Genomic DNA, 12,307 nt, shown 5'->3' on the forward strand with positions numbered 1-12,307 from the left:
TCATTCGGAAATTTTGGTGGGGTTTCAATGATGCCTCAAAGAAGGTGCATTGGGTTAGTTGGGAGAGGTTTTATGAAGCTAAAGAAGTGGGTGGAATGGGCTTTAAAGAAATTGAGAAGTTTAATGAAGCCCTCCTTGCTAAACAAGTCTACCATATGATGCAGAATCCGAAGTCCCTTTGCTACAGAGTCTTTAAGGCTTGATTCTTCCCTAACTGCTCTATTCTTGAGGCCATGGAATCTTACTCCGGCTCCTATGCATGGAAGAGCATCCTTAGTGCCAGGGATGTTATTAGGAAGGGTATGGTTTGGCGGATTGGGGATGGCCAATCAGTCCGGATCAAGGAAGACAAGTGGTTGCCAGTGAAACCAAGTAGATTAACCCTTTCCCCCCTCCCTTCATTTGTGGTAGAAGCTAAGGTAAGCTTCCTTATCAATCCAGATTTAAGTATGTGGAAATCTGAGGAGGTAAATCAGTTGTTTCTACCTTATAAAGCTTCTTTAGTACTGGCTATTCCACTTAGCCACAAGAAACCTCCTGACCGTGTGTCTTGGTCTTGTACTCCATCTAGGGAGTTCAACGCTAGTAGTGCTTACAAGTTGTTGGCTGCCTCGGCCTCAATTGATCGTGTAAGGTCTTCCAATCAGGTCAATTAGCGAAGCTTCTAGAAAGGGATTTGGAAGATACAAGTACCCAACAAGATAAAACACTTTTGTGGACGACTAAATTTCTTAATTCGAAATAAATCAAACAAGTAAAATAATTTCACAAATACGAATTTGTATTGATAAATGTGTGGTACAATTCTCTGTAATTACAAAAGAGTGATCCTCTGATTCGATCTCCTTGAAAGATTTATTGATTGGAATTGTGGTAATGTGATTTTGATTTGAACATAAGATATTCTTCAATTTGGTTAAGAAATGGATCGAAGATCTTTGAAACGGAATTACAATGAATCTCTGGCTATGAGCTTGTTAGAAATTCTTTGTTCTTCGTGTTCTTCGTGTTCTTCGTGTGTTCTTCGTGTTCTTCGTGTGTTCTTCGTGTTTGAAGGTTTGTGGTGGAAGTTCTTCGGTGCTTTAGAGGCTTGATTCCGTAGAGCTTCGTTGATTTATGGTTTGTTGAGGTTTCTGGAGGCTTTTGAGCTTGATTCCAGTGAACTTTGAGATCTGGACGAGTAGTTTGGATGATTTTGCTTCGAATGTTGTCTGTATTCGAGATTGAAGTTCTTGAAATTCTTGAAGGCTTTGGAGTTTGATTCCGGCAGGGCTTCTGGATTTCTGAACTCAAGATATCTTCTTCCTTTTTTCTCTGTCCGTGTCTGTGTGTTCTCCTAAATGTCTTAGGAAGGCTTCTATTTATAGGAGTTTAGGGGTAGGTGAGCGACACGTGGCGGAGGTGACACTTGTCACAGCTTGATTGGTCCGCTTATGTCATCGCTTACACGTGCAAGGCTGCTTGTGTCATCGCTTACACGTGCAGGGTTGCTGGTGTCATCGCTTACACATGCTGATGCAGTTTCATGCCTTTATTTCAATGACACTTAGCAAATTTCTATTGGAATCCGAATAGTGATGGCAAAACCTAGCAGCAATACATGGCGCCTTGTAATTGGCTGTATTTTGTGGACTTGGTAGTATGATGTGTCAGCTTGTGATAGGTCGAGAATTTTCCCTCTTTACAACTTTATCTGGAGAGTTTGTAATAATACTCTGCCCATCAAGTGCAATCTGAAGCGAAGGCATATAACAGAGTTGGACCTTTGTGATTTGTGCAAGGATGCTCTAGAAGACTCCCTTCATGCGCTCTATTTTTGTTGTCACGTAGCTCCTGTGTGGCAGCCTTTCCAATTGTTTCAGACCATGATATCTCCCCCTCCCCCGAATTTTTGTGATTTACTTAACAAATTTATGTAGGTCCCTGATGAGCTAAGAACGGAGATGTTCGCAACTATTACATGGTGCTTATGGAATAGACAAAATGCACTCCATTTTGGTCGCCCAGCTCAGCCCCTCTCAAATATTAGTGTTGTTGTAGGTGCTCTGCTCCAGGAGTTCATTGCTAGTCAGATTTCAGAGAACCCTTGCCCTCAACCCTCTGCTCGGCATCAATGGCACCCCCCAAAACCAGGTTTTGTGAAAGCAAACTTTGATGCTGCCCTCTTTAATCACTCGAACTCTGCTAGACTTGGTGTTATTGTGCGTGACTGGCGAGGCATCTCCCTTGGTGCTTTGTCAACGCATACTCCGCTAACCTCATCAGTTGCTGACATGGAAACTCTCGCCTGCCTCAGATCGGTCCAATTTGCTGCTGAACTTGAGCTTCAGCGAGTGATTGTTGAAGGTGATTCAACCACAATCATTATTGTGGTCTCCCAGGGGCTTTCCTTACTATCCTCCTTTTGAAATATCTTAGACGATATTCAGTGTTTATTGTCTAATTTTTCATTAGTTAAATTTAGTTATATTAACCGCACTAGTAATTTAGTAGTGGATACTCTTGCAAAAAAGGCTTTATCCATTGTTGGCTGTCATGTTTGGATGGATGCATTGCCTTTGGACATTGCTGCTTTAGTTGACTTTGATGTCCACTAAGTTTTGATTTTGTTGAATCAATAGATTCCCAGGCTTGAGGTTTGGCCCAAAAAAAAAAAAAAAAAGGTGAAGCTTGTGCCCTTTTGTATAACAAATGTATACAAAGGGCGCACATATATATACATATATACACATATATACACTAAAAAAAAAAAACTTTTTAAAGGTGTCAAAATATTTGAAAAAACCAAAAAAATAGCTTTCATAGCTTTATCCTACTCATTCACAGATATTAACGAATGTTCTTAAGACATTAATTAATCATTTATTTTTTAAAAAAAATTTTTAGAAAAATAAAAAAATAAATTAATGTTTTGACTTTTTTTTTTTTTTTCATTTCTTATAAATATCAAAATTTTTCTAAAATAAAAAGTTAACCAATGACAACAAACTAAAAACTAATTTTCATTCCTTGTTTATAGTTCATAGACAGCGTAGCAAACACGCGTGGTCCTGATCCTCTTCTGTTGTAACTTGTTTGCGGCACCCTTGTACTCAGTGCGAGCTCAAAAGACACAGAAAAATATGGAAGCGAGTACTTGTACTTCTCAGTTCAAAGTAAGAAAAATCTTCCAAAGTTCCAACCTTGGAGCCTATTTCTTCGCTGAGTAGTTGTATCTTAGTATAAGTTTACCGACAGCAGTAAACTTTTAATACTTTGAGAATGAAAATCTGGGTATTCATAGAATTTTTTTATCAACTGAAACCCCATGAAATTTAGACTTTTGGGACTATTGTACATTTGATTCTACTTTAAAAAAAAAAAAAAAAAATTGTTCGTAGTAAGAGATGTTTGATCTTAGATTTTAGGACTATATAATAACGTTTGTGCCTGAAGTCATGAAAAATTCAGAAATGTGATGTAAACAACATTTTCACCACAAATTCCAAGTGACATTGTTATTGCTATGGCAAAAATGTAATTTCAGTTGTAGCTTTAAATTAGATCCCACAATAATTTAGCAATGAAAAATTTTTAGGTAGTCCAGAGGATAGTGAAATGGTATTTCTTCTTTTCACATTTATGGTGGATCTTACTATGAATTTAATGAGCAAATCTCACCATAAATGTGAGAGGAGATAGCACCATTTTTCGTGCTCCGGGAGTACCTACGAATTACTCTTTAGCAACTTAGATTTGTTGTAAAAGTGTTGTGAAAATATGATGAACATGTAAAATTTGATGTGAACATGAAGTTACTACCTTTGAGAAGAATAATTCACCCGCCATTGTTGAGTGTTAGTGTGTGCATTTTGTGCAGATAATTTTGGGATCATCATCAATTCCGTGTCGAAAAATATTAGCTGAGATGGGATATGAATTCACAATTATGGTTTTTTTTTTCTTTTCTCTCAGCTATCAACCAAATTTCATTTCCTATTGATTACTGGAAAGTTAACTACTTTAATCACTTTAGTCTGCAGATAATGATGAAAAATGCATCCGAAAGGAAAAGCCAGAGGACTTGGTTATGGCTCTTGCTGAGGCTAAGGTGGGGTTTCTATCCTGCATTTCAAAGTACAAAGTAAATGTTATAAATTCTAACTTGGGTTTATGGTTTTTTATTGGTAAGTTACTTATGCATCCAGGGGGTCTTGAACGCATGACCGTCCTCACCCTCCATCCCATTATTATGGTAGAAGGAATTGCCAATTGAGTTATAGCTCATTGGCAACCTTGGGTTGATGTGTACACTATGGCTATAAAAAATGCTCGTTCTTTTGCTATTTATCTTACAGAAGCAATATAGGCATTAAAACTTACCTACAATGCTTAATTAATACTTTCAAACTGTTGAAGCACTGTAATGATCTAAATGTTTAATTTATAGACCATTCTTGTGATTATGTAGAAGGATATAGATCTATCTTGTTTTACATTTACTTTTAGTAGCCATTCACTCTCATGCGCTCTGTCTGTATGTGTTTATTGTCTTATTTTTTGTTCGTAACACAAATGAAGAGTGGGTTTGTTTTAATTTTCTTCCATTGATTGAGTCTGAATTGCGTCGCAGGCTGATGCCATCTTATCAAACCTACAAACTATCAGTAATCAAGAGAAGGATGACAAACAAACAATTTTGACTGCAGCTGATACAGTATGTATTGCTTTCTTTTTATTTTACTATTGACTCAACTGCCTGTTTCTACAACAGGATGTATAAGGTCTGGTATAACCAAAAGCCATTTATGGACTGAGGATACTTGGCCATTTGAGAGAGAAAGTATTATTATTCATTTCACAGGATCTTGATATTCAGACATGAGTGCTTTACTTCCATTGCTTTGTTAAGCACAGTGACAGATGTCATGTAGTTCATGACTTCAAGCTGTTAGTCAAGGGAGGGAGATGAGGCCATTCTGGTTAGGTTTTCTCTTGCTTTTATTAAAAAAAAAAAAAAAAAGTTGTGTATCAATTGTAGGTGAATGTCTGGATATCACAAATGTAAACCTGGATTTGGATTTCATTATCATGTTATTTTTCTGGGCATGGATATCAGGGCATGTGTATTTTGTTAATCTTTCAAACAATTTTCAAATGTATATGCTTGTTGTGATTATTGATTTAAAATAAATATTATGGCTATTGGTTACTCTTTGTTGTAAAGGCTAGATTTATCATAATTTGGGACATTGACTGCACGCATTGTTTGTTAGGAAGAAAACCAATATACTGATTATGGTACTGCAATATTCAACTGTTGCAATTATATCTTGTTAATGCACTTCATGTTTGTTTCTGCTTTCTCTGCTTGTAAGATGCATATTTTCATATCATTTTTTGATTGGTAAACGCATAGTTCCATATAGTCATTATTGCCATGGTTATTGTCTCAATACAGTCTACTGGTTTCTAGTTGTAGTGGAACTGTGTCTCTGTACTTTTTTTTTATAAGTAAAAGTGTGTCTCTGTACTGACAATAACTGATGGAACCTTCTTCTCAGGCAGAAGCCATCTTACAAGGGCTCCCCATTGATGAATATGTAAAGAATGCTGAGCCAACATTGTTAATTACTTGTGACCAAGTATAAATCAAGTCCTCTGATATATTTATCTTCCTAATTTATTGTACATGTCTTGCATTTTCATTTTTAAACCTAGGGAATAAAAGTCCACAATATGTAAATGATTTATAGGGCATTGACTGGTCGAGGTTAATTGGAAACTAACCTTCTTTCCCTGCCGATCTGGATGAGTCTAATCTATTCAGACTTAATCTTCTGATTAAGCAAGTGCTGCTAGCAATGATTTAATTCTTTTAGATCAGTATTCTTAAGTAACAGTTAGGGTTTCAATTCCAGCATAAGCCCTCTTGCTCTCTTGAACTTATGCCTTAACCCTTGTTTTCTCTATGGGGGGAAATTAAAAGGAGCAAAAGTAAAAGGAAACAGTGATATTAACAAGAAAACCTCAACATCTATGTTCTACTTTTGTTTTGTTTTGTGTTTTTTTTAAATATCTCCGCCATAGTTCTTATTCCTAGTTTGCTTATTATGGATAATATGAGGAGTGGCCAAAAGCTTCTATTAGCCAAGGGCAAATTGACAGAATATATATATATATATATATATCTGTATGCACTGGAATGTGGCATAATTTTAGGCAAAAAGAAGGTATTTTTACTCTCAAAGGGACATTTCCAAGTTTGCATGAGCTTTATAGAATAGAGGCTAGAGTTTTCTTCACCACCTGTTGGCATCTGTAGTATTATGATCTTGCATCTGCCCTCCAGACATCTGGAGAGAGTTTGTGCACACTGATGTTTCTTATGCCTTCTGGTGACAAGATATGTTTGTAGATGTAGGAATGTTCATTTTTACCTTGCTTAGAACTGCACTTTTTTTTGGGTGTTATTTCTTATTGTTATTATCAAATGATTTGGAGGTGGTGGTCTATGGAGGTGTGATCAGGGAAAAACCATCCAGTAAGGAAGAAGCACGGAAGTTTTGGAAAGGTTAGCTTAACTCTCTGCCCCCCCCCCCCCCCTCCCTTCTTTGTCTTTTAGGGCCCATTTGGATGGAGGGGGGAAGGAGGGGAAGTAGAGTAGAGTTGGCTAATAATAGGCTAATTTTCGGCCAAATCTACTCTACTCTACTCCCCCTCCCTCCCCCTCAATCCAAACAGGCTATTAGTTCCCTGTTGTTTTCTCTCTTAAAAACTCCGGAAATTTTATCAACATGGATTGTAGACTATTCTGGGGGACATGCAGCAACGGTGGGATCAGTGCTTGTGACAAACCTTAAAGGACAGGATTCAAAAAAGGAGAATGGGACTGAGGGGAGGTACCATATGCTTTTATTGCTTTGTGAAACTCTTTGTAATTATTGTTGAAGGTTTTTTTGATCTTGTCACACATGACATTGGGGGTGTCCCCTACTAGCAACGCATTGCAATATATATGGCCAACCTTGACTAATCTGTTAAGGATCCATAGCTGGCTCCAAAAAATTGGGGCTAAAGCTTGGTTTTTGTTGTTATTGTCATACAAGGCATTAGTTTTTTATCATGCCATGTAGTACTGGTGCCTTGACAAAATTTAACAGAAATTAAAAAGATGAAAAAGCGCGGTGTTATATGATGACGTCCTCCCACAATGTGTTGAAGACCTTGCAAGGGTTTCCTGATGTAAGGCTAAAACTTACGAGGTACATGCAAGAAATGTGTGCCTGCTCTCTGGCTTTACCTCCTATAATTTCATTGCTAGAGCTAGGAGAAAGATTTTTCTGGCTCGCTGCCAGCATCCTAACTTGGAGACCAAAAGAAGTAAACACTTAATGATTTTTTGGGTCCATATAAAGATCACTTGGAAGGGCTTGTGATGGCTACTAGATGATCCTGCTGCAATTAGAATTCATACAGTCTCTTTGTGCATAATTCTGTACAGTTATTATTTGAACCTTCAGAATATAACTTTATATTTTTATGCTTAGAGTTCTTTCAGTTGCATCTTTGGGGGCTGGGAGATCTCATTTGAAACTTTTGGACTTGTGCACATTTTGTTGTATACAAAATATATTTTAGGATTCTTGTCAAAATGGTCATGGCATCAGACTTTATTGCAGTTAAAAATTCTTTGATTCTATTTTATTTTCTTTCTTCTGTTAATGATGTATTTGTTAAATTATGTTTCCTACTTAGGGTCCGTTTGGATACAGGTGAAAACTGAAAAACATGGTAGCAAAATGATTTTTTAATGGGTGAAAACACTGTTCACGCTTAAAATCACTATTCACGGCCAATGAACAGTGACAGGTGCGCGTTCAGCAAAAAAAAAAAAAAAAGGGGCTGAAACGCAGACGCACTGCATTTCAGCCCAATCCAAACCCATCCTTAGTGTTCCATTGAAAAAGGTTTTCCATTTTTTCTTGAGTATCAAGGCTCTTAATTATCGTCTTTAGTGATACACTTGGCAAATTGTACTTATGTGGTGATGCATTGCAGGTCTATTTCCATACAATACCAGATGAAATCATTGAGAAACTGGTAATATTTGTTTTCTTCACTGAAATTTGTGGTTGCTTCTGCATAATTTCGTGAAATAATGTGTTATAGCTCTCCACTGATCTCCCCCCCCCCCCCCCCCTTTTTTTTTTTCAGATTGAGGAGGGGACTGTGCTTTATGTTGCTGGGGGACTGATCAAAGAGCATCCTTTGATACTGCCCTTCATAAAACAAGTGGTTAGTTTGCTAATATTTGAGTATCCATTAACAGAAATCCAAAATTGTAAAATGTTAATAATGGACATAAGAGGTATAATATATAGAGACAGGAAAAGCAGAGTCTCATGTCAAAAGGGTTCCTTCTGTTCCTACAATTTAGCTGAAGGGATGTTTTCACCAAAACCTTATATATTGACCTTCCAATACACTAGCATAAAATTATTGATTTTTTTTTAATTGGTAAGTTACACACTCACCTAATGAGTCTTGATCCCCATGAAGTATTCCATCTATTGGGTCTCCGATTTGAGGGGGGACCTTGGCCCACATATGAGGAGTATCAAAATATTGACTAATAATTAAATTCACCATTTCATAAGATCTAAGTTGAGTTAGTTTTGTGTTGGAAACTTGGAAGGTCAAAGGCAGAACAAATACAATGTGTCTACAATTCATTTTGCTTCAGGTTTCTCGAAGAATTTACCAGGGGAAGTAGATTTGTCTTTCTATTAGTCAGGGTGATGGTCTTGGTCAAAAGACTCAAAACTTATCCACCATCAATGATTCTGAGATACTTTATTGTGCCTTTGAATATTATCTGTTAGAAAGTAATTCATTGCAAGGTTGCTGCCTCAATGTTGTTCTAATGGCTTGTCTTTAGCTTTGGTCTGAGTTTGTGAAATGGTGAGTGATTTGCTTCAGAGTCAACTGCGGTTATATTAGGCACTGAACAGCTTGTAATTTCTTTGCTAATTATAAGCTGTTGGATTACTAATTACTGACAAATAATTCTTCTGTGCTGTAGACTTATTAATTGGTATGTTCCAAAGAAAAAGGGCATGATAATTGGTGATACTCTGTGTAGGTTGGGACAATTGACAGTGTGATGGGACTCCCCAAAGCTCTCATTGAAAAGCTTATAAAGGATGCCCTCTAGCTGCTGCAACCATTTCAATCTTCCAGTCCTATTTGGTGTTTTGCTCAATTGACACAGTCTATTATCCTTTCCTTTTATTTGGCCTCTGATCCTGTTTCTTCATACTTCATAATTGATTGCTCCATTTCATTTGGGATTAAGGGTTGTTATTGATTCTCCACTTCATGTGCACCTACTGTGCACTGCTTTGGTTTTTCAAAATGAGTTATCCAAATGCTCGGTCCTGTTAGTTTTCATTGTTATGCTTATTCCCCTTCATATTGTTACGGTTACTGATTCTTTTCCCATAGAAGAAAACATGGGGGTATATGCTTATTGAGGCCATTTATCATTGTCCGACTTGTTAAGACCATAGAGGTTAGGATTTGGTAAACAAAATAATGTTGACATGTCAATGGTGGAGAAGAATTTGGACACCATGTGAGAACCGGAGAAGCAATCATGGTTATTCATTTTACTTGTCAAAGGCTACGAAACACAGAAATGGTGGGCCTAAAGCCAGCCCAAAAGGAAAAAGAGTAGCAACACATCTTATTCTTCTCCTCCAAGTTCAATTTACTCAAATTGCCAGTCCAAAATGATACATTGCTAAAATCATGTCAATTTCATACATTGTTTACCAAAAAAAAAAAGACACATGTAAAACAAAAAATTGGAGTCTTACAAGCCACGTCTCTACGTTCATTTTTATTTTTCATGGCTTTTTTTTTGGGGGGTTATTTCCATTTTTACTAGCTCAATTGGAATGAAGGGCTATTGAATATTAACAAAGTAAATATTACGTCTTAAACGAGATAAAAGGATGGAAGCTACAGCTAGACTTCATTTAGGAGGCTTGAAATTGAGGTGTGTGAACGGGGAGGCATCTTCATCTTTTCTAAACATTTTAATGTTCTTGTCACAGGAGAGGGCATAGCTTCTCACTCCACTACTCAGTGAGTTAGGGTGCCAAAAGTTTTTTAGTTCAACTAGTTGGCACATCTTAATGTGTCTATGACATTTAGGATTCAATTCCCCCCCCCCCCCCCCCCATCCTAACTCCCTCGGGTGCAGGTTGTTGTAACTATTGAATTATAAAAAATACTACCCAAGGAGTCAAGATGTGGTTGTTTGGGTTTGCTGGGCATTTTGATCATTCTTCAAGTCCCCAAACCGTAAGCTCTCATTGTTGTTGTCTGATGTGATCCATTAATTATCCTATGCATTCTCCTTCTTATTGTTTGCCGATTCTATAATCACATGGGATCCATATGCTGTGGGAGAGAGAGGATGCATGAGCTGGTATCTTATGCGCTTGATGCATGAAATGCTTTCTTGACATGATCATTACACCTTTCTCAGTAATAGAAATAGTTATTGCATTACAAATCATTGGGCATGAGCAAGAGTTCATCTTTATGCTGTTGGACAATGCAGAGCGAGTGATCGTTGGGACTATTTTTCCATACCTACTGGCTCCAAAATGGTTGTGTCATGGAAGCTAGAAATAACTTGATCTGTACATCTAGTGAGAACCGAGCAAGTTGTCATAATGTCCTGCCAGTGCACGAATATGTGCCCTGCTACCCATGGACGGAACTACCTTGGGGTTGAGGGGACCAATCCCCCCCCCCCCCCCCCCCCCAACCTTTGAAAAAAAATTCCCTAGTATATATATTAGTATAAAAAATATACATTTGGCTTTAAGATTAATATACTTGGCCCCCCTCTCCCAAATAATTTACAAGCTGACCCATGAAACGAAAATGAAAAAAATTTATCTAATCATCCCTTCTCTAGTTGTCCCAAGAATATCAAGAAAAACATTTAACTAAAAATTTGGACAATTTACAAATCTAGACAATAAGGAAAATCTACAAAACAATTCACATATTTAAATAATAAAAAATTCTTTGGACACGGTCCAAGTTTTAAAAAAAAAATCAATTATAAATCCTAGCAAAATAAATTACAAAAGCCCAATAACCTCTATTCAATTTCTACCTCTCATTTGAGAGCTTTTTGTCCCTTTCAAGTAACTCCACTCCATAGTCACAAAGATAACTCCTATGCTACTAATCACTCCATCCACACACCAATTAATGTTACTAGTAACTTGGATCAGTTGATGTCTTTAACTCAATCCATGAAGAATTTTTTTTTCTTTTTAAAGATCTACTGCTCACTTGGATTAGTTGGTGTCTTTTAAAAATTTACTTTAATGATGCATTATTAGCATTAATTTATTCTTGATTACAATATCTATTATTGATTTTAAAGAAATAAAAAATTAATGCTAATAATGTATCGTTGTCAACTTTTAATATTAATATTTTAACTTTTTAAAATTTTTGAACAACGAACTTTGGCCACCTTTGAATCTTGATTCCGTACTTGCTGCTACCTATTTCCCAAACCCTACAAACATTAGCAGGTATACCACAAGTAAAATTGTGTATAGTGGGATAAACAACCAAGCTGTAAACACCACATAGATGGTCGCCATAATAAGATTGAATAAGTTTATACTTCTCAAGGTCTTGTCATTTTGCTAAGAACACTCAGTTTTCCTACTATACTTGCATCAAAGGCATTGGATATTACTTATTAGTCCTCTGACACATCTTTGAATGAGACACGTAAAATAACTAGTTGCTAAAAATTTCCTTTCACTAAAAAAAGTTTCAGCAAAGAACACTGAATTAAAATTAAAGGAGAATATTTTCCCCTAAAGTATTTTCTTAATGGCTTGGTTTATTTTTGTTAAAAAAAAATTGAGTAAAAGTACCCTTATACTTGAATTTTTTTTTAATAAAAAGTAATTTCCTTTTTAAAAATTAAAAAAAAATTTATACCAGAAAAATATTAAACAATTGATGATAATTTAAGAATTTTGGAATAGCTTTCAAAGACATCGGCCCATAGAATCCAAAAGTAAAACTAGCTTAAAATAAATTCTATAAAAATTTGTCCCTTAAGATATGTTATTAAAATCAAGATTTGTTATTAGATTAATGTATTAAAAAAAAAAAAAGTGGGCCAAAATACTTGAAAAAACCCAAAAAGGGCTTTCTTCTTTAGTTCGGCCCAAACCACAGCACAGATAAAAACTCCAAAACTTTATTAGCATTG

General features: G+C 36.3%; 2 protein-coding genes across 2 annotated transcripts; both read left to right on the plus strand.

Annotated features, from left to right (window-relative positions):
* Positions 1 to 233: 233 nt before the first annotated feature.
* LOC142644344 (uncharacterized) lies at positions 234 to 2,597 on the plus strand. Its single transcript, XM_075818996.1, has 3 exons — positions 234 to 647; positions 1,920 to 2,346; positions 2,455 to 2,597. The coding sequence occupies exons 1-3, from the start codon at positions 234 to 236 to the stop codon at positions 2,595 to 2,597; spliced, it is 984 nt and encodes a 327-aa protein (XP_075675111.1).
* A 422-nt stretch (positions 2,598 to 3,019) lies between these two features.
* On the plus strand, positions 3,020 to 9,432 carry LOC142643180 (uncharacterized). The gene is given in 11 exon segments (XM_075817728.1): positions 3,020 to 3,155; positions 3,860 to 3,931; positions 4,016 to 4,090; positions 4,613 to 4,696; positions 5,544 to 5,624; positions 6,484 to 6,553; positions 6,788 to 6,843; positions 6,846 to 6,881; positions 8,041 to 8,082; positions 8,197 to 8,277; positions 9,125 to 9,432. Coding segments are annotated over 11 exon segments (702 nt in total). The 5' UTR covers positions 3,020 to 3,122; the 3' UTR covers positions 9,197 to 9,432.
* The last annotated feature ends 2,875 nt before the right edge of the window (positions 9,433 to 12,307 follow it).

Source organism: Castanea sativa, chromosome 1 (assembly GCF_040712315.1).
Source record: "Castanea sativa cultivar Marrone di Chiusa Pesio chromosome 1, ASM4071231v1".
In the NCBI taxonomy this organism is placed as follows: domain Eukaryota; kingdom Viridiplantae; phylum Streptophyta; class Magnoliopsida; order Fagales; family Fagaceae; genus Castanea; species Castanea sativa.